A 22,258-nucleotide genomic window follows, 5' to 3' on the forward strand; every position below is an offset into this window, starting at 1 on the left:
CCCTAGAGATGATTGTGTGTGAAAATCCCAGTAGATCAGCAGTTTCTGAAATACTCAGACCAGCCCTTCTGCCACCATCAACCTTGCCACGTTCAAAGGCACTCAAATCACCTTTCTTCCCCATACTGATGCTCGGTTTGAACTGCAGGAGATTGTCTTGACCATGTCTACATGCCTAAATGCACTGAGTTGACGCCATGTGATTGGCTGATTAGAAATTAAGTGTTAACGAGAAGTTGGACAGGTGTACCTAATAAAGTGGCCGGTGAGTGTATATACATATACCATAATATACTACAACATACAGTATACACCTACTGTTTATACACATAAATGCAGTATAAACACACAGTATAGAACATGATGATCATCAGAGGTCTGACTGTATAGCAGTAGTAGAAGCAGTAACAGATGGACAAGGCAGGATGTGTCTGGATGTATAGTAGTAGGGTCCATCTATTGGAGTCTTTCCCAGGGTTTGAGTGTGTAATGTTGAAGGTGGCAGCATGTGTATCTACACATTATATACAAACACTTACATTTACAGAATCATGGGACAGTGACCCATCTTAGTATTGCTGAGTTTCATATTTATAGATATATTAGCCAGAGGCTTTAACTAGTCACTTCCCATGGTGAGGATGTCGCATACAGACCATCCTGTATAGTAGTTTGCAGTTTAGAAGATCCTTTTGCAGACAGATTCAGTGATGAGGTGCCCATAGACAGCATGGAGTGTGTAGGAGAGAGAGAGGGATAGTCTAAAGCAGCGGTTCTCAACCTGTGGGTCGCGACCCCGGCAGGGGGTCGAACGACCAAAACACAGGGGTCGCCTAAAGCCATCGTAGCCACAATTCTATAGCATTTTTTGGGACAAATACAATATTCTTGTATATGGTTTGGGGTCACTGCAACATGAGGAACTGTATTGTGGGGTCACAGCATTAGAAAGGTTGAGAGCCACTGGTCGACAGGGAACAGCGAGGTGACTAGAGACAGCTAGACATTTATGACCCCTCCCCCGCAACAACAAACCTACTTGGGATGTAACTACAGAAGAGAGCCTCCACCTTATACTCACATCCTGGCCACAATAACTCCACATCACACCACACACAGTTCATAATGAGACTTACGGACACTTCTGGCGACTTTAAGGAGGCAAAGATATTTAAGGCAGCGGCACAAGATACATCAGCTAAAAAGTGCTGCTATCCTCTGATATATTGCAGGCCATAGCCTCGAGTTGCCTCAAGGTAGATGTGGAAATATGCACTATGTCCGACCTACTGATCTGATTAAATGGCTCCTTTCAAATTACTTTCCCTTTCTAGAATGTTTGACACAAGCAGGTAACTTATTTACAGGTTAACTCATTGGGGCTCATTTACTAAGGGTCCGCGGAGCGCATTTTTGTTGGATTTCCTGACGATTTCCGTTTTGCGCTACATTTAACAGGGGATTTTGTCGCACACGATCGGATTTTGGCGCTTCGGCGCCGGCTTCCACACGTCACAAATCGGGGGGTGGACCGTCGGACAAGTCGATGGATTCGGACTACGCACGGGATTTAACATTTGGAATTGTGTCACAAGACACACACTTACAAGCACCAGGAAGAAGAAGGTGAACTCCGGCGGACCTTGGCGGGGAATCGACGGATGCAGGATCTCGTTCGCACAAGCTCCTTGAATCACGCCTGACTTCATCTTCGTCGGACCGTTCGAATCGGGGATTGCGACAGGACCGGGTAAGTAAATTTGCCCCACCGAATTGAGCAGCTGACTTAGGGCTCTTTCACTTTGTCATTGATGTAAAGCTTCAGTTGCACATTGTTTCCATTCTGTCTCTCTTGTGTCTCCGTTTTCCTTCTGTTTTTTCTTTGTGTCCGCAAAAAAAAAAAAAAAGAAGGTTAAACCTTGCTTTGAATACATCGGATATTACATTAATTTTTTTTTTGCGGACCTATAGACTTCCGTGTTCCGCATCAGTGAAAAAAATAGGACATGTTGAATATTTTTTCCATAGACAACAGATCAGTGAAAAAATCACCCACAGACATCAATGGCTGAACCGCGGACACAAAAAACAGCGCCTATGTGAAAGAGCCCTTAGGGTGGTTTCACACTGGCGAAAAAACTACTGAAGGTTTAACCTTGCATTGAAAGCATAATGCATGGTTTCTCATCTCCATCAGTGAATAATGACTGACCTGACCCATGGACTTCTATTGCCTTCTGTGATGCACATGAACGAAAATCATTGATATGTTTCATCATATGCCCCTTATAGTCATACTTGTAGGTAAGCAAGACAGAGAAGATCCACAGTGTGGCGCAACTTCACTTTGGTAAGAATCTTTATTGCAAATGAACTACGCGTTTCGGCGCTTGGACCAGAACGTCTTGTTTGCCGAACCTGACGAAGGCGCTGGTCCAAGCGCCGAAACGCGTAGTTCATTTGCAATAAAGATTCTTACCAAAGTGAAGTTGCGCCACACTGTGGATCTTCTCTGTCTTGCTTACCTACAAGCATCTCCACATCGCGGGATTCTAGTTCTGGACCTTCAATCCTCGTGGCTCCACCGGCAGCACTCCACATACTTGACTACATGCTAGGCTAAAAGATAGCCGCAAGGTGAGCAGCTTTTATTAGCATTTTTTAAATACCTTTTTTAATCAAACCTACACCGGTTCGATGCGCCCTGGTTTTTTCCCTTCTACTCCTGATTCATAGAATCGGTCCAGACCCTCTCCTTATAGTCATAGTCATTACAGGTAAGCGCATCTAGACACCATGCCAAGGTCTTTGCTCCTGCCTTTATAGCTCCCCAGAGTGTTGGTCATTTAAACAATTTGATTGACAAATTTTTGGCAAGTGTCGCATTTCATATTATTTAATCCTGGTGGTAGATGGCCTTTAAGCCAATAGGAGGTTGAGGGGTCCTTGTCAAAGTAATGAAGGTAATTTCTTGTATATATTGTATATCATGTCTAGAATCAAACAAACCCGATACCCTTAAGCGCTCTTTCGCATTGGCGTTCTTTCTCACATCCGTGGTTCAGTGATTTAGACAGACGCCTCACAAAGCCATTGATTTCTAAGGGTGTTTTCACATTGGTTTGTATTTTCACTGATCCGTTGTCCATGGAAAAAATTATGAAGCATGTCCTAAATTTTTCACAGAAGGCAATAGAAGTCTATGAGTCCGCAAAAAAGAAAAAACTGCTGAAACTTTTTTTTTTATCACTGATGAGGCTTAAAAACAAGGTGCAATGTTTTTCAAAGCAATTTTAAACCTTCAGTTTTTTTGGACACGGAGACATCAATGGATGCATCATGGAGACAACAAAAGAAAAACGGAGACACAACAGAGACAAAACATAATGGATGCACAACTGAAACTGAACATCACCGCCAACGTGAAAGAGCCCTAAGGCATATTCCGTTGCATGTCCATTGACGATGGAATCTTGTTTTATGTCAGAATCTGCTTTTGACATCCGTGATGGTTCTGTTATTACAGTTTATGTCCACAATAAAAAAAATGAAGGTTTAACATTGGTAAGAAAACATAACACCTCATTCCCCAGTCTCATCTTAAAAAAAAAAATACAATAAGTCATCAGTTTTTTTTTTTTGCTGACCTGTTGACTTCTATTATTGCTTTTCATAACCCACAACCCAAAAATAGGACAAGTTCTTAGATTTTTTTCACAGACGACGGATCAGTGGAAAAGAAATGAAATGTGAAATTGCCCATTGAGAAGAATGGATCAGTGCTTTGGTAAACAAAGCAAGTATGAAAGAGCCCTACAATATAAAACATAGGGGGTCATTTACTAAGGGCCCGATTCGCATTTTACCAACGTGTTCCCCGAATATTTCCGATTTGCGCTGATTGTACCTGAATTGCCCCGGGTTTTTGGTGCACGCGATCGGAATTTGGCGCATCGGCGCCGGTATGCACGCGACGGAAATCGGGGGGAATGGCCGAACGAAAACCCGACGTATTCGGAAAAACCGCCGCATTTAAAGAAAAAATTGTGTCGCGAAAATTTCACTCACCATCATCCTGGATAGGCCGGTGTATTTCGAGGCATTCCAGCGGACTTCAGCGCAGCAGCGCCACCTGCTGGACGGCGGAGGAACTGCCTTGATGAATCCCGTCCGGACTCGAATCCAGCGCAGAAAACGCGCTGCTGTCTCCGAACTTATCGGAAGACACCGAAGTCTCCGAACTTATCAGAAGACACGCGCACATCTGCAAAGTGAAGAATAGAATAAAAACAGTGAAAACAGTGACTACAGGACCATTTAAGTGCAGAACACATTGAAAGAACAATATTATTCACATTCCAGATGTTCGTGCACATCTCCGAACCTAGCGGGAAACACGCGCGCACACCTGCAAAGTGAAGAATAGTGTTATTTCAATGTATTCTTGCAAGTAAAACATCTGGAAACATGTGTAATGTGTTCTGTAACACTGTTCTTTTAATGTGTTCTGTCAGTGAAAAAATGCTCGGGTCTCCCATTGACTATAGTGGGGCTCGTGATTCGATACGAGCACTCGAGCATCGGGAAAAGTTCGTACCGAATAACGAGTACCCGAGCATTTTACTGCTTGCTCATCTCTAGCAACCACCAATTAGTGGAAGATATGGGAAACATTGTGCAGTTACTATATACAATCTATATAACCTATTTATCATCATTTCTCTCTGGATACAGAATCTTCCTATGAGCATTCAAAAAGCTTCGGACTATTTGAATGAGAAATATCTTTCCTTGGAGACGCCCTACTCCATAGCCCTCACCTCCTACGCGTTGGCTAAGGCCGGCAAACTGCACGACACCAAGAAACTCATGGGTGCAGCTACAGGTGGGGAACCGGAAATTGTACAAGTTGATATAGATCCAAGTGATGCCTTTAATTATATAATTGGTGTTTATTCAGCGGGGCATGTGTTTTATTGGTCCTTTTATAGGGCTTTATCTGTTTTTGTTTTTGTTTTTCCTTATTGAAACATGTGGCCTTTGGTCTTTCCGACTTTTTAAAAGAAAAGCAGTCTCCAAAAGTCGCCCCTCAGCGCTAAGCTAATCTCTACGCCTGGTCTGGAGCAGCTGTAGAATTAGACCAAAATGTGCGCCTTTTGCAATTTTTTAAAAAAAAGTCACAACCTTTACATCTGGATTCAGGCGATAAGTAAGGGGTCACTGCAGAAGACTAGACTTCCTTAGGTGCAAAAAAAAGTTGCAAATGAGCAATAGCCCCATAAAAAGTCTGAAAAAGTCAAGAAAAATACAAGCCAAAAGTTTGTTACATGTGCCCCAGTGTGTTTCTTTTGATGTTCCTTGTATAGTTATTGTATTCAGCTATTTTAGATATTATCACCAATGTGAGGGATGTTATTATTATTTATTATTATTTATTGGGTTTTCTTTGTGTACATTTTTATTCCAGATAACAAACACTGGGGTGATCTAGGTTCCCGCATGTTAACTCTGGAGGCCACCTCCTACGCTCTTCTTACACTTTTGAAGATGAAAGACTATGACAAAGCTGGAGTGCTGGTGAAATGGATCACTGAGCAGAGATACTACGGGGAGGTTTGGGGATCAACACAGGTTTGTCATCCAATTCAATGGAAAATATTCTATGTTGACTTTAGTTTAGCCATGGGAGAGTGATAATATTCTGTGCTAGAATACAAGGAAGTATTGTTGAGGCCACTTTTGGGCTACTGTAGCTGGAGAAAGTGAAATAGTGGACTTGTGAATAATGATGAGCGGATCCTTTTAGGCTCCTTGAGCTAAGCCAAAACAAAAGTTCTGTCCTGGCACCCAAACACCTGCCATCAGTGCTGCCACCAGTTTTGGCACACATGCAAACCCTTTAAATGCCTCCAGCAAAGGCACTTTGCTACTGGCATTTAAATGTATGGGTCCAACTGTCATGGGTGATAACCCTTTTATACTGCCAGCATTTACAGTGTTAATACCCGCAATAGGTGCAGGTTATGATTACAGTTTTTAGCGTCGGACATGGCCCCGAGCATTGCGGTTTGAGTCCGCTCAACCCTGCTTGTGAATACATACTTGTGAGTAAGTATAAAAAAATCTAAAAAATAATTAGCGTAAAATATATTGATAGTATGACTCAACAACACATTGTAAGCTCAGTAATCCTCAGAAGACTGGTTCCTCTCCCCACTGGAAAGTGCCTTGCTTGAAAGAGATTCCACTCTGGAAGAGACAGGACCTTACCCAAAAAGGCAATCCACTTTCCTCACATGGTGCTAATTTTGTCCAGATAAATATTACTGGCATGGTCAATGCTCTGACATTGAGGAGCAAAAGAGGGTCAGAAGGTGTCCTACTCGTACCAAACAAATTAGAAATTAGAGATCCTTGTGAAAATTTCCTAAATTAGAAGCATTGCCATAATGAATAGAATTACTGCTTTATATTTTACATTATTTTTTGTAATTCTACGTTTTTTTCCGAAAGTTGTTAACATTTTAGAATAGGAATCTTCTTGTGATAAGTTCATTGTCCTACAGTATGTGCTAATATTTGGGGTATTGACCACATCTATAACCCCTGTCTTCCAGTCTACTATGATGCAGTTTGAAGCCCTTGCTCAGTATCACATAGACGTGCCGACATACAAAGACTTGGACATGGATGTCTCCTTCACTCTTCCTGGGAGATCCCAGTCTATAGTTCATCGTCTCAACCTGGGTAACGCTTTGCTGGCCCGAACAGAAGAGGTAAAGATCCAGGGATGGGTTCAATTGCTACGAAATCCTCACCATGTGTGGGTAAAAAAATATTTTCCTTATCATGACTTTATTCCTCTATTTTATTGCAGACATCTGTGGTTGGAGACTTTAAAGTCACCGCAAAAGGAAAGGGTCAAGGCACTTTGAAGGTTAGAGAAGAATGTATTCCCCAATGTTTGCATATTGATCACTTATCATTAGATCAGATCATCAAAATCAAGGGTTGTAAAGGAGTTAACCTAGAATGTTGGGTACCCAATTGTACTGCTCTGGCCAATCAGTGACTCCCTTGGACCACAGGATGTAATTTTGAAATTAAATAGAAGGGATGGTCTAAGGAGGCTACTCAGTGACCAAATCGGGTGCCACGATAGCTGCCACTTATGGCCAAGCTAAAGAAGGTGAAACTGAGTTGATGGTGGAACCAGGAACTGAAGCAGGGTAAGTACAATTTTCTTTTTATTTGGCATCCCTGACCTAAATCCAAAGGGTTTTCAAGGATTCCTAATAAACCACTTTGAACTCAAAGTATCCTCACCCATCAGCTGATTTTTAGTGATGACCTAACAACCATCAGTTGAGTAGTTCTTGTAGAAATATATTCACGGTCTAGCCAGATTCCACAACAACATTAGAAATGTATTCAGTTACATCATAACCACTCCATGAAACAATACATTATCGTCAACGCGTTTTAAGCTGAGAACCGCCCTCCCTCATGACATGTACATGAGGAAGGATGGTTCTCCACTTGAAATGTTGTCGTGGAACCTGGCTGGACCGTGAATATATTTCTGAATTTCCGCATGCCTTGGCAGTAAGGTGGCCCATGCAGGATCCGACACAAGAGGCAAGTTACGGGGTGGTGAGATGGAACTGGTACTTTCTATGAGTAGTTCTTGTACACCTCCATCCCATCTATGTGAATTGGGTTGAGATGCAATTTACGCACATGTGCAGTAGTCTCAGCATTACTGCCGGTTACACAATGTTGAGATGACCGAATTTCAGAGAGTTGGGTGACATCACCCTACAGCACTTCAGGCTTATTTGCTGAATTTTAAAAGCCTTTATTTTTGTAAAAATAAGAGTAGAAGAATCTAAAAGAAAAGTAGATCCTATCAGAGGAGGCTTGGTGCTTGGTTTACAATCCTTGATCCTTGTGGTAGATTTCCTTTAACAAGCTTTATTCTAATTTACCACCAGGTCTTATCTGTTTATTATGCTTTGGAGACAGAGAAGGAGAAAAAATGCAACAATTTTGACCTGTCTGTGACCATAAAGGACGAACCTGAGGGTAAGATACTCGCCTGGTGTTATTTTTGGTTATCTAGAGATCATTCATTTATAGTGGGCAAAGTTATGTAAAGATGGAGACAATATTATCAGTAAAAGTCCATGACTTGACAAACTTCAATGCAAATACCATAAAAGATTGCAGATTAAGTCCGGCTCACAGATCTGTAGTGAGAACAATAGATTTGGATACTGGCATATTGTTATCAGAAAGGCCAACAAGAACACAAGCCAAGTAAAGTCGTCTTCATTAGAAAATCTATTGACCAGAGTAACAAAAAATGGGAAAGAAAAACAGGACTTTGCACCTAGAAAGTGAAGCTTGAGTAGAATATATTATTGTTATTCACCAACGTCCCCCTTTAAATTAATTAAAATGGAATGTAATTTTTATTTATAATTTCCCAAACAGCCAAGAGACCTGAAGGGGCCAAGTCCACTGTGTCCATGACTATTTGCACAAGGTATGAGCTATAATGTGTTAAACTGAAAATGTTCAATTCTTGTCTAAGGGGCTACATGTTACACATAGAAAATTAGCAATGATACTTATTTATGTGATATGCGAAAGTCATCGCTCCCACCACTACAACGATCTGCTGTTGGGTCTTGGTAAGGATTTGCAAGGAGTTTCCCCTTTTGGTAGAGGGGTTAGTAAATCTGTATTACTTGGACTATTTCTAATATCCACCATTGGTGACCTGAGAATTTACAAACTAAATACTGACCACATGTTACTATGAAGTGTGTACCCTATTACAGGGTTACAACAAAGAGAGAAGAACAAAGTCCACTGGTCATCGTGAAAATGTCCTCTGTGTTGTACCTGTGAACATTTTATTAGGGTTCTCGGCATTACAGAGAATACAAGCTGTCCACATTCATTCTATTAGCCAGTGTATAAGTCTCTTGGTTTCGATGACCAGGAAGTCTATAGATTTATCATAAACAGTTCATCAATATGATGACATTGCAATCCAAAGAGCATGTAGGTTTTGTCCAAAGAGAAGGAAAACATAACCCCCTCAGAGTCCTCCACCTGATTCTGGCTTGAAAAACATTCCCCTAACCCTCCTCTCATGTACCACGGAGAAGACCTTCTACCAGATAGACTGGACTGTCCTGGAAAAAGCGCTACAAAAGTATTTATAGATTAGATAATTTCCCTTTACTGCAACCCTGCTGTAAGAGTCAGAGTGAATGGCACCTATTCCCCAACATCCCAAATTTTCAAAAACATTAGACAATTACAAAGACAAAGACAATTTCCCCAATTTTGTTTGTGCTATCAAAACCATTATTCAAAATATCAGACAACATGACTCAATGGCCGGGTTATCAGTTAGAGGTCCTACCCAGCATACAGTGGTATTTGCGGATGACCTACAGTACTTATTCTAACCTTTAATCCTTCAACTTTGTTTCTAGCTCTTCACTCACTTTTCTTCATGTTCTCCGATCGCTCAAACTTCCAAATTAACTCTACAAAGTCCATTTTTCACACTTCCTTTGGATGACCTCTTCCATTAAATACCTAGGTCTTAACATCTCAGAATAGCATAGTACATCTTAGTATGACCTAAGCTATGTCCCCATCATTAATTTAGTCTCCTCCACAATCAAAAACAAAACTTACATTTTCTAGGCTCTTAGGCTGGACCTCCTCAAAATTATTATAGTTCCTAAAGTTACATCTCTCTTGCAAACCATATCTTTTCCTTCCCTCGTCCGCTCCATCGCTCCTTTCCCAAAGCCCCCACACACCTGCTCTCCCCAGCATCAAACTCCTTCCCTATAGATCTTTGACCTTTCCTGCAGTTACAGCCCACATCTACATTATTTGTGTCTATTTATCTCCTCGTTAGCATGTTTTCTAATATGTGTTACTACTATGTATTTCTTAGCACTATTGTTGTACTTATATGAGCAATTGTTTATTTAATTGTTACATAATTATATTAAAACACAATAAAAAGACATTTAAAAAGATAACATTACAATCCTTTACTCATCATCGAGAACATATAGTGATTTGATGTAGACATAGTTCTCATATAACAAACTAAGATTAAAATATGTCTTGCAGATTTCTTAAAAATCGTGATTCCACCATGTCCATCCTAGATATTTCTATGATGACCGGTTTTGCTCCAGATATAACTAGTCTTGATAAGGTAAGTTCCAATCAGCTAGAAATTAACAAATGGAAATGGCAGAAATGAAATATGTTACAAGTGTAATGTTACTGATGGGGCAAGAACAACCAGGAAAACAGAGAAAAAGTAAGGAAAGACACAGAGGGTAAGCCCTAACACTAAACTCACCCAGCTGCCCCTACCTACTTGCCGATCCTACCTAGATGGTGGGTGACAAATGGACAAAGTTCCCTTCCAGTGTCATAGTGAAACATAAAGACAAAAACAGGAGAACAAGGTAGAATGAATAAGGGTGAAACTAAGGACTACTCTGAACAAGACAAGTCAAACATTTTAGAAAAATCAATAAATAATACACTACACATATCCACAGATTACTAATAGCAAGAACTACGAAGAGGGCAAAGTAACTTCTTATGGGATATCAGGGTGCTGGTCCACATGTGGCTGGATGACCTCCACATCAAACCCAGCAAGCTTAGAAGTAAATTGGGGAAAGTATCGCTCAAGCACAGCTAGATGAAGCGTCTGTGTTCCGGAACAAAATTGTCAGGAGACAAACTGGTGTGGTAGAAATCAATTGAGGCATTCAGGATTGAAATAGGGAAGTATTCAGACTACAAGATGAGACCTGTTAAGGTTTGTGCTGGAGCTGAAGGTCCTGTTTGGATTTGAATTTCAATACCCACAGGTAACACCTGTGATTGTTGGAGGCATGGAACGGAGATGTTACACTTTAAACGCAGCCAACACTTTACCATCCTCTGTAAAAATGATGCTCTGCTCTAGCCACCTGCATTTAAATGCTGTCAGAACTCAAAGAGTTAACAATCACAAATAGTTCCAGGGAAGTTAATGTTAAGGGGTGACTACCGGGTTTAGTTTCAGGGACCCAAATCCCCAATGTTAAGGGCCGTGACGAACATGGTGGATTTGGGTCCCTGTACTCAATCTCGAAAGTCACCGACAAGCGAGACAACTGGGAAAATTATCATTCAAATTTGGTGAAATCTTTTGGCAAATTCAATCAAGTGAGACTTAAAAGAAATATTTTGAAATTCAAAAAAAAGGAGAAAAAATCTCTAAAATGAGCCTAGTGCACATAGACGTCTTCAACCTTAAATTAATATCTCATGATGGGATTCGAAAATATTTAATAAGCAAAATTTTCCTTTACAGCTAAAGAAAGGAGTGGACCGATACATCTCCAGCTTTGAGATCAACAAAGGAGCATTTGATAAGGGGACATTGATTCTGTACTTGGACCGGGTAAGAAGTTTTGCATGTGGTGGGGGGTTGGGGGAGTCTTGTCATCAACAACTTCTCTAGAAGAATGAACTTGTTATCTGACTTGTGATTTAGGAGACTAGCCCTTGTAAGCTGAGAATAGTTGCTTATTTGTGATGTAATACAGTTATCCTGGCAGCTCATCCAATGCCACTTGGTTATATAAAATTAGGTTTCTAAACCCAGCCTCTTATATTATTATATTATATTTGTGGCATAAATATCTAAATTAGTGCATTATTGGGTAAAGTAGACCTGTCACTAGAGTTTTATTTCTCCTACCAGTGATACCTGCAGTTAAAGGGTTAAAAGCCCCCCCCCCCCCCTATCACCAAAAATTAGCTTCCACTGAGGCTCTGTATCATTTTTCTGATATGCAAATGAATAGACATGAGTCAATTCCTGAAGATAAGAGTCACATTTTCTCCAGGCTGCCAGTGAACAGCACTTCCCTCTTTTGATTGACAGCTCGGTGTCTCAGCCTCACCAGACAAAAAGTCCTCTACCTGTCCACTTCCTGTCCGAACCAAAATACTGTCCTTCTCACTTTGCATGGTGAATTTAGCATTGAGCTCTTTGTGGGAAACTGCCGATTATGCCACCATTTCACATACCCCATGAAGTTGGGGTTGGGCCAAGCTATGATAGGTGGGGGCCACATCAAGTGGACAGAGACAACATAGGCAAAGGCAGAATTATTTTTCTAGTGTAAGGAGACAGATTTAACCCGGGAAACTTGCACTGCAGTTTCAAACAAAAGGCAGGGGGGGGATGAGTAAGTTTTATTGTGCCCTTTTTTGATAATGGAATAGAATAGATCAGTGCATGGTCTTCAGGAAGTTCTGCCGTACTCTCTATTCAGTAGAACTCATAACTGAGGTCCACACCAAATTATAAAATTGAGTCCCTAATCTCAGCTCTGTCCAGCCATCTTGTTGCCCATCCATTTACTCTACAGTGTGTAAGTGTGGATAAGTTGGAAGGCACCGATTTGACATATTTGAGCTCCACCTCTTTGACCAGGGGTCTCCTAATGCATCCTAGCCAAGAGAAGTCATTGCTTCAGAAGCTTTTTAGGAGAATAGATAAATAAATTTGATTATAAATGAATTTTTGGTTTCCTCATCCAGCATAAATTCTTTTTGTTGTCAATCCTCATCCTCTGTTACACAACGATGTTTTGAGTTGCTTTCTGTTCGTTTATATTTCCTCATAGATTTCCCATGCGGAGGAGGACTGTCTGACATTCTACCTTCACCAGTTCTTTGAAGTTGGACTTATCCAGCCTGGATCTGTCACAGTGTATGACTACTACTCTCAAGGTAGGATCCACCTCACAAAATCTCATTTAACTACTTATAATTAATGATGACTGGACCAGAACATTGGTGGTTCATACCGAACATTCCAGAGTCTGGTCCCCGAGCCCAGACTTAAGCCAGAAGTTCAGGTTTCGACTCAGCCCATCACCATCATTACACACAATGTGCATCGTTCGCGACTGTAAACTCTTTAAAGGCAGCTCGTACATAGAGTATTAACTGCGGGCAGCTTGTACATAGAGTATTAACTGCAGGCAGCTTGTACATAGAGTACTAACTGTGGGCACCTAGCTATAGAGCAGAAGGAGGTGAGAAGATGAGTGATAACTTATATTTCATAGGCTTAAATCTTTGCTTTTTCTATGCTGAGATGTCTTTGTTATGGTCAATTCAGTGATTGGTCGGTATATTTAGATAGTGTAGGTTTCTCCAATAGGCGAGAAAATAGAAACTAATATCTGCTGGACTGATCATTTGATACGGTTGACCATTCATGTGAAAGGTCATTCTGTAATGTTACATATGGGTCTGATATGAATGGCGGGTTGGCTTTATCAGTCGCCCTCTACAATGGTCTTCAAAAATATCATTTTAACTTATTTTAAATAAATTTTATTTACCCAACAGAAAACCGTTGTACTAAATTCTACCACGTGTCGGAAGACAGCAAACTCCTGGGGAAGATCTGCACCGGAGAAGTCTGTCGCTGTGCAGAAGGTGAAGGGACACAATCATTGGAAGTTTTGAGGAGCCATAAATGTTTTTGTTTCCCTACAATTAAAACATTCAAAATTATTTATTTATTGCCCTTTTTGTCCCCATTTTTTTTTTTAAAGCAAACTGCTTTCTGCAGCAAAAACTGGATGAAGTGGATGCTCTTGTTCGGTTGGAAAAAGCTTGTGAATCCGGTGTGGATTATGGTAAGACCCTTATCATTTGATTATCAAATAATTAGATTTTAACAGAATACACCAATACAATATAAAATTAATGCCATATTTTTGTATTCCATATTTTTGTGTTATTTGGTGTTCGGGCTCACCCAGTGCAGATAACACCTGTGGTCATTGATCACTAGTTGCAGATATTAACTCTTTAAATGTTGCTGGCAAAGCTCTTGGTGGACATTAAATGCCGTAGGTGCCACCATTTTCGCTTACATCATTACTCCCTGTGATGTCATTGGGGAGTCATGACTTTTGGGGGAATTCTGGCACATGAGCTACTGGCATTTAAAAACCTGGATTCATTGCCAGTGTGCATGCAGCCAATTTCCTAAAGATTGTCACTCTCTGTGATATCATTGTCTCTGCCAGTCACTTTTAAAGGGTAACTCCCATGATAGGTACCAGTACTGATTGGGGTTGTTCAAAGCAGGGGTGAGTGTTCGGGTTAGGTACTTGACCCAGAACAGAACCTTCAGGTTTGGATTCCGAACTCAGCCAAACCGGAATCTTAACGGATCCACTCATCCGTAATTAGAGAGTTCCCACCTTGTTACCTTAGGAAGCCAAATAAAACACTGTGGCAGAGCAAGCCTCCATATCAAGTCATCTGTATAAGGGATCCCCAGACATGTCTCATCCATCTCTACCCTCAGATTCTAGAGCTCACGTACAACCACTACTTCTCCTTACTACCACAGCACCACCACTTCCATTTAGAAACTATTTTTTACTAATTAACAAGTAGAAGACAGATGGAAAGATTTATGACCATAATACACAAGGACTATGTTGTCATCTTAAACCCCAGAGACACATGGGGGGGGGATTAAACACAAAATGGAAGTAGATTAATTACCCAAATTTGTGGCAATGATTATTGACATTTTATTTTGGAAAATAAATTAATAATTATTGGTCTCATTTCTTTTATTTCCAGTATATAAGACGACTGTGACCGAAATTCAGAAGGGAGATAACTACTACATCTATGTCATGAAAATTATCGAAATCATTAAAATGGGTAAGTTACACATTGGGGGTCATTTACTAAGGACCGGATTCGCGTTTTACCGATGAGTTTCCCGAATATTTCCGATTTGCGCCTATTTTCCCTGTATTGCCCCGGGATTTTGGCGCACACGATCGGATTGTGGCGCATCGGCGTTGGCATGCACGCGACGGAAATCGGGGGGCGTGGCCGAACAAAAACCCGACGGATTCGGAAAAACCGCCGCATTAAAAAAAAAAAAAGTGTCGCTGGACTCGCGCTTACCTTCACCAGGAGTAGGCCGGTGAACTTCAGTTCATTCCGGCGGACCTCGACGGACTTCAGCGCAGCAGCGACACCTGGTGGATGTCATAGGAACTACCTTAGTGAATCCCGGCCGGACCCGAATCCACCGCAGAGAACGCGTCGCTGGATCGCGAATGGGCCGGGTAAGTAAATCTGCCCCATTGTTTATATTGGCAAACATGCTGGAAAAATAGGCCAGATTATAACATGTTAAATTATAATCCAACTAAATAAAATTCCCAGTAGTGTAATGGTTACTTTGATATTTACTGGTCCACATCTACTAAGAACAGTGCAGTGTGTACTATGTGCAGTTACCTGTGTAGTGTGCAGGGGGCGCCAGATTCAGGATTTATGGTGCATCTTCTTTATAAATCTGACGTCCCCTGCACTGCCCCCCTTTAACATGGGGCAAGCCACACACTCCTGTCTGACTCTGCATAATAAATCTGAAGCACGGTCCGACTGTGCACCGGAACGCCCCCTACAGTGCAGAAATTCGGTCGCCTGAAGAATACTGCAGTCGTGTCACATTCTTGGTGACTTCTTAAATGCGTGTTTAAAGTCCGCAAGAAAACTGGTACAGGGGTTTTAATAAATCTGGGCCAATATGTTTAGTCCTGGGAGACTGTGGAAATCTTTTTGTGATGACATGAGTGGGGGAGGTAGAGGCTCAGAGTCAGATAAAACGAAAAAGATCAACTGTAGACCACACATGCCCCTGCCATCAATGCTGGAAGATCTCCACATGCTAATAGAACACGCAGAGGGGCACATTTACTTATCCGTCCCTGTTACCCAATGTGCATTGTCCAACCGGAAATGCACTGTGCCGCGATTCACTAAGATCATGCGCCCGATATGCTGCATGTGTCGCTTTCCCATTCAGGTCCGACAGAGTTCACCTTCTTCTTCTTGGTGCATGTAGGTGCTTGTTCTTGCAAATCAGTCGGATCGTCCGACGGCCCGCCCACGGATTTCTGACGTATGAAAGCCGGCGCTGCTGCGCCAAAATCCGATCGAGTGCAACACAATCCCCTTCTAAATACCTGTCCCAGCAGCCCAAATCCCAAAAACTACCGGGAAGTCCGGCGGAAATAAGCCCCAATATCTTATGCCAATGGCCAGTCTTCATGGGTTAGGGCTGTTTTTTGTTGAAAATAGTTAAAAATCTAGAGTTGTTTGAAAATTATTAAATTGTAGAAACTGACAAATGCCTGTTACTCTATTTATATTACCAGTCTATGATCCTTTATTCTCATTTTTACTTATAGGTACAGATGTAGTGTCTGTTAATGAAAAACGTAATTTTATCAGTCACATAAAATGTAAAAATGTCTTAAACCTGGTGATTGGCCGAGACTATGTGATCTGGGGAGTGTACAAGGATGTGTGGTACACCGGGACTGGGTAAGTGGCACTAAAAGTTACAATATTGTGAGGGCGTAAGAGAAAAATGTCAAGTAGTAACCTCCCATAGTCATGTAACATTTTTTTACAGCTCATATTTTTGATTCTTAAATACATCATGAAAAAAACATACATTGAGAATGCTGTAGCTACACTCATGCAGAAATGTATCTTGTTTTATCCCTGTTCTGAGTGGTTTTGCTAAAACTATTATAAAATTATGATACTGAGGCTCTGTCGCTCCTGTGACTTCCTCAGTGCTTAAACAAGATATGTTTCTGCATCCGTGTATCCTCAGCATTCTCAAGATATGTTTGGTTCACAATGCATAAAAGCAAACGGTAAATAATTCTTAAGTTGGTAATTTAAAAAAATTGACATCACAGTTGTCACTTGTGACTTTCTATTTATCATTGTATTGGACGAAATCATCACATATCTAATAGTATACAAGAATAGAATAACCTGGGTAGGGATGCTAAAAAATGTGTACTTACCCTGCCCTGGCCCCTTGCTTTGTGTTGGATTTTGTCTCCATTTCGCTTTGCCCAAAGCTGATCACATGACCCCATAACTTCTAAACACCAATGACCTCCTTGACCACAGTAGATAAGAGGAAATGACAAAGATATGAAGCAGGAAGTGGATGTGACAATGTGCTAATATGGAGCCGGAGCAGGATACAGGATACCTGGATCTCATTGGGTTGTCCAGAATTCCTGAAACCCCCTGTAATTCCACCCCTGAGATATTATCTGTGTCCTTCTGATATTTCACCTGTTTGATTCCCTTACAGATATTCCTACATAATCACCAGTGACACTTGGATTGAGATGTGGCCGTCACAACGGGAATGTCAGGATGATGAATATTTTGAACTCTGTGAAGCATTTGCCTCATTTACAGAAGAATTGGAGTTTCGTGGTTGTGTCCGCTAATTTTAGGACCCATCAATTCATCTGTATTTTCACATTCTCTTTGTATCTGTTTTGTTTTACTTTATAAAGAAATTGCCTTTGTGTCTAATCTTTGCAGATTGTTTTTTGCTACAAAGCTTCATATTCTAATACATTTCCATGTGAAGATGATTGGTGACCTACCAAATGAATCGGCAAACATATGTAGCCATCCATATCTTGTATTTCATCATGTTCAACTGGGATACCACATAAAAAACACACAAAACTCTATGGAAAAGGTTACTTTAAGGTTGTCCGTAACTGTAGTCTGTACCAATCTATAGGTGGGGATCCAAGTCAGAGGGTTGCCACTAGAGATGAGCGAACATACTCGTCCGAACTTGATGCTCGTTCGAGCATTAGCGTACTCGAAACTGCTCGTTGCTCGGACGAATACTTCGCCCGCTCGAGAAAATGGCATCTCCCGCTGTTTTGCTTTTTGGCGGCCAGAAACAGAGCCAATCACAAGCCAGGAGACTCTGCACTCCACCCAGCATGACGTGGTACCCTTACACGTCGATAGCAGTGGTTGGCTGGCCAGATCAGGTGACCCTGGAATAGACTAGCCCCTGCCCGCGCTGCTCGGATCATTCTGTGCCTGGATGCTACTAGAGAGCTGCTGCTGGTCAGGGAAAGCGTTAGGCTGTTCTATTAGAATAGTGTTAGGCAGGAGTGATTCTACAAGAACCCAACAGCCCTTCTTAGGGCTACAATAACGTTATACATTTTTTTTTTTTATTTGCAGCTAGTACCATATTGTGAGGAATTAGCAGGGGGACTTGCTACCGTTGTGTTTAGCTCTTAGTGACACACATATCCACCTCAAACACCAAAGTGGGACAATTTATTAGGGGTTTGATTTCAATTAGGCACAGTCTGCCAGTTTCTTTTTATTTTACGTTTATTTTTTCATAACTCAGCGTCATCTCATCTGGCATAGCAGTGTGCTTTAATACTTGGCTAGAAAATAGCCATAGGAGAATCCAAACGGCTTACTTAGGCCTACAATAGCGTTATATATTTTATTTCTGGTTGATCTGCTGGTGGCTGGCCTTGCTGTAGTGCCTCTACTACCATATTGTGAGGAATTTGCAGTAAGACTTGCGACCGTTCTGTTTAGCGCTTAGTGACGCACATATCCATCGCAAAGACCGAAGTGGGACAATTTATTAGGGGTTGGATTTCAATTAGGCACAGTCTGCCATTTACTTTTTATTTTACGTTTATTTTTTCATAACTCAGCGTCATCTCATCTGGCATAGCAGTGTGCTTTCATACTTAGCTAGAAAATAGCCATAGCAATAGGATAGCATCGTTTGGTTTAAAAAACTAAAAAACACAAAAAAAAAAAAAAAAAAAAACACAAAAAAAAAGTAAAAAAAAAATTAAAGTTATAACTTTCATTTTCAAAATGTTTAACCCGAGGGCTAGGGGTAGAGGACGAGGGCGGGGACGTGGGCGTCCAACTACTGCAGGGGTCAGAGGCCGTGGTCCTGGGCGGGGTGAGACACCACCTGCTGATGAGGGAGCAGGGGAACTCCGCAGAGCTACACTCCCTAGGTTCATGTCTGAAGTTACTGGGACTCGTGGTAGAGCACTGTTGAGGCCAGAACAGTGCGAACAGGTGATGTCGTGGATTGCCGACAATGCTTCGAGCAATTTGTCCACCAGTCAGTCTTCCACGCAGTCCACCCATGTCACCGAAATCGGCACTACTCCAGCTCCTGCACCTCAGCCTCCTCCCCCCCAGTCTGCCCCCTCCCAGGAAAATTTGGCATTTGAACCGGCATACTCTGAGGAACTGTTTTCTGTCACAAACCACTTGTCCGGTTGCTGCTGAGCAATTTTCCGATGCCCAGGTTTTCCAACAGTCGCAGTCTGTGGGTGATGATGACCTTCTTGACGTAGTGGAAGAAGTGTGTAAAGAGGTGTCCGACGATGAGGAGACACGATTGTCAGACAGTGGTGAAGTTGTTGTCAGGGCAGGAAGTCCGAGGGGGGAGCAGACTGAGGGATCGGAGGATGATGAGGTGACAGACCCAAGCTGGGTTGAGAGGCCGGGTGAACACAGTGCTTCTGAGACGGAGGAGAGTCCTCGACCAGAACAGGTTGGAAGAGGCAGTGGTGGGGCCAGACGGAGAGGCAGGGCCAGAGCTGGTGCATCAGCGCCAAATGTGTCACGTAGTGAAGCTCCAGCGGCGAGGGCTCCCGCGGCGAGGGCTAGATTTTCAGAAGTCTGGAGGTTCTTTAAGGAAACACCGGATGACCGACGGACTGTGGTGTGCAACCTTTGCCAAACCAGGATCAGCAGGGGTTCCACCACTACTAGCTTAACTACCACCAGTATGCGCAGGCATATGAATGCAAAACACCCCACTCAGTGGCACCAAGCCCGTTCAACTCCGGCCGTGCACACCACTGCTCCTTCCCCTGTGTCAGCTGATAGCCAGCCCCCTGCCCAGGACCCTGGCCCAAAAACCCCATCGTCGCCTCCACGATCCTCCACAGCATCCACCAGCGTTCAGCTCTCCATACCCCAGACGCTGGAGCGGAAAAGGAAATATAGTGCAACCCACCCGCACGCCCAAGCCCTTAATGTCCACATCTCCAGATTGCTTAGCCTGGAGATGCTGCCCTATAGGCTGGTAGAGACCGAGGCCTTTCGCAACCTCATGGCGGCGGCCGCCCCTCGGTATTCGGTCCCCAGCCGCCACTACTTTTCCCGATGTGCCGTCCCAGCCCTGCACCAGCACGTGTCAGACAACATCATCCGTGCCCTGACCAACGCCGTTTCTGACAAGGTCCACCTGACCACGGACACGTGGACGAGTGCTGCCGGGCAGGGCCACTATATATCGCTGACGGCACATTGGGTTAACTTGGTGGAGGCTGGGACCGAGTCTGACCCTGCGGCTGGTCACATACTACCGACGCCGAGGATCGCGGGGCCTACCTCGGTCCAGGTTTTTCAGGCCCACTATGCCTCCTCCTCCTCCCACCCCTCCTCCACCTCCTCCTCCGAACTACCATCCGTGGGCATGGCGCCATCAGTCGCTAGCTCTAGGCACTGCAGCAGTGCCATCGCTAAGCGACAGCAGGCGGTGCTCAAACTGCTGAGCCTAGGCGATAAAAGGCACACCGCCCAAGAACTATTACAGGGCATCACGGCGCAGACTGATCTGTGGCTGGCACCGCTGAACCTGAAGCCAGGCATTGTTGTGTGTGACAATGGCCGTAACCTGGTGGCGGCTCTGCAACTCGGCAGACTGACACATGTGCCATGCCTGGCCCATGTGTTAAATCTGATAGTTCAGCGTTTCCTCAAGACATACCCCAATCTGTCTGATTTGCTCACGAAGGTGCGCCGCATCTGTGCGCATTTCAGGAAGTCCAGCACAGATGCTGCCACTCTCAGGGCAACCACCTGCCCAACTGCCCGCTCACCGACTGTTGTGCGACGTTCCCACGAGGTGGAATTCAACATTAACCATGTTATCCAGAGTTTACCAGCAGCGCAGAGCGATTGTAGACTGCCAGATGTCAATTTCCACCAGAACTGGTAGTCAGGTCAGTCAGCTTCCTCAAGTCTACAATGAGGAGTGGACGTGGATGTCTGATATCTGTCAGGTGCTGAGTAACTTCGAGGAGTCAACACAGATGGTCAGTGGCGATGCCGCCATCATCAGCCTCACCATCCCGCTGCTTGGCCTGTTGAAAAACTCTCTGATCAGCATGAAGTCGGAAGCTTTGTGCTCGTCACAAGAGACGGGGGAAGAAGATTCCCTTGTTGATAGCCAAAGCACCCTCAGGTCTGTTTCTCAGCGCATATCGGAGGAGGTGGAGGAGGATGAGGAGGAAGAGGAGGAGAATGTTGGCGAGACACAAGAGGGGACCATTGTTCAGTCCTTCACTGTTCAGCGTGTATGGGCAGAAGAAGAGGAGTTGGAGGAGTTGGAGGAGGAGGAAATGGACAGTCAGGCCAGTGAGGGGAGTGAATTCTTGCGCGTTGGGACTCTGGCGCATATGGCAGATTTCATGCTAGGCTGCCTATCCCGTGACCCTCGCGTTCAAAGAATTTATTCCAGCACCGATTACTGGGTATTCACTCTCCTGGACCCACGGTACAAGCAAAATCTTTCCACTCTCATCCCTGGAGAGGAAAGGAGTGTGAGAATGCATGAATACCAGCAGGCCCTGGTGCACAAGCTGAAACAGTATTTCCCTTCTGACAGCGCTAGCGGCAGAGTGCGTAGTTTTGCGGGACAAGTAGCGAGGGAGAGTAGGCAAGCAGGCAGCTTGTCCAGCACTGGCAAGGGTACGCTTTACAAGGCTTTTGCCAGCTTTATGTCACCCCAGCAAGACACTGTCACCTGTCCCCAGTCTCGGCAGAGTAGGGCTGATCTTTACAGAAAGATGGTGAGGGAGTAAGTAGCTGACCATACCATCGTCCTAAATGATCACACAGCTCCCTACAACTACTGGGTTTCAAAGCTGGACATGTGGCACGAACTGGCGCTGTACGCCTTGGAGGTTCTTGCCTGCCCTGCCGCTAGCGTGTTGTCCGAGCGGGTTTTCAGTGCAGCTGGTGGCATCATCACCGATAAGCGTACACGCCTGTCGACTGACAGCGCTGACAGGCTGACGCTTATTAAGATGAATAAAGCCTGGATTTCTCATAATTTCCAATCTCCACCAGGTGAAGGAAGCTCAACCTGAATAATTTATGCACTCCTCCTCATTTTCCTCCTTCTCCTCCTCTTTGTACACTAAAGCAGAGGAAACTGGCTATTTTTTGACAG

At 43.3% G+C, this 22,258-nt stretch overlaps 1 protein-coding gene across 1 annotated transcript in view; it reads left to right on the top strand.

Annotated features, from left to right (window-relative positions):
* The window catches only part of LOC140128253 (complement C3-like), a 67,110-nt gene extending 49,584 nt beyond the window's left edge, over window positions 1–17,526 (top strand). The window contains exons 28-41 of the mRNA XM_072149813.1: window positions 4,735–4,885; window positions 5,468–5,631; window positions 6,618–6,776; window positions 6,878–6,937; window positions 7,995–8,085; window positions 8,497–8,548; window positions 10,171–10,258; window positions 11,420–11,509; window positions 12,744–12,849; window positions 13,477–13,566; window positions 13,686–13,769; window positions 14,734–14,817; window positions 16,365–16,500; window positions 17,297–17,526. Of these exons, the coding sequence (XP_072005914.1) occupies window positions 4,735–4,885; window positions 5,468–5,631; window positions 6,618–6,776; window positions 6,878–6,937; window positions 7,995–8,085; window positions 8,497–8,548; window positions 10,171–10,258; window positions 11,420–11,509; window positions 12,744–12,849; window positions 13,477–13,566; window positions 13,686–13,769; window positions 14,734–14,817; window positions 16,365–16,500; window positions 17,297–17,438 (1,497 nt within the window). The 3' untranslated portion in view covers window positions 17,439–17,526. The remainder of the gene's footprint in view (window positions 1–4,734; window positions 4,886–5,467; window positions 5,632–6,617; window positions 6,777–6,877; window positions 6,938–7,994; window positions 8,086–8,496; window positions 8,549–10,170; window positions 10,259–11,419; window positions 11,510–12,743; window positions 12,850–13,476; window positions 13,567–13,685; window positions 13,770–14,733; window positions 14,818–16,364; window positions 16,501–17,296) is intronic.
* The last annotated feature ends 4,732 nt before the right edge of the window (window positions 17,527–22,258 follow it).

Source organism: Engystomops pustulosus, chromosome 4 (assembly GCF_040894005.1).
Source record: "Engystomops pustulosus chromosome 4, aEngPut4.maternal, whole genome shotgun sequence".
In the NCBI taxonomy this organism is placed as follows: domain Eukaryota; kingdom Metazoa; phylum Chordata; class Amphibia; order Anura; family Leptodactylidae; genus Engystomops; species Engystomops pustulosus.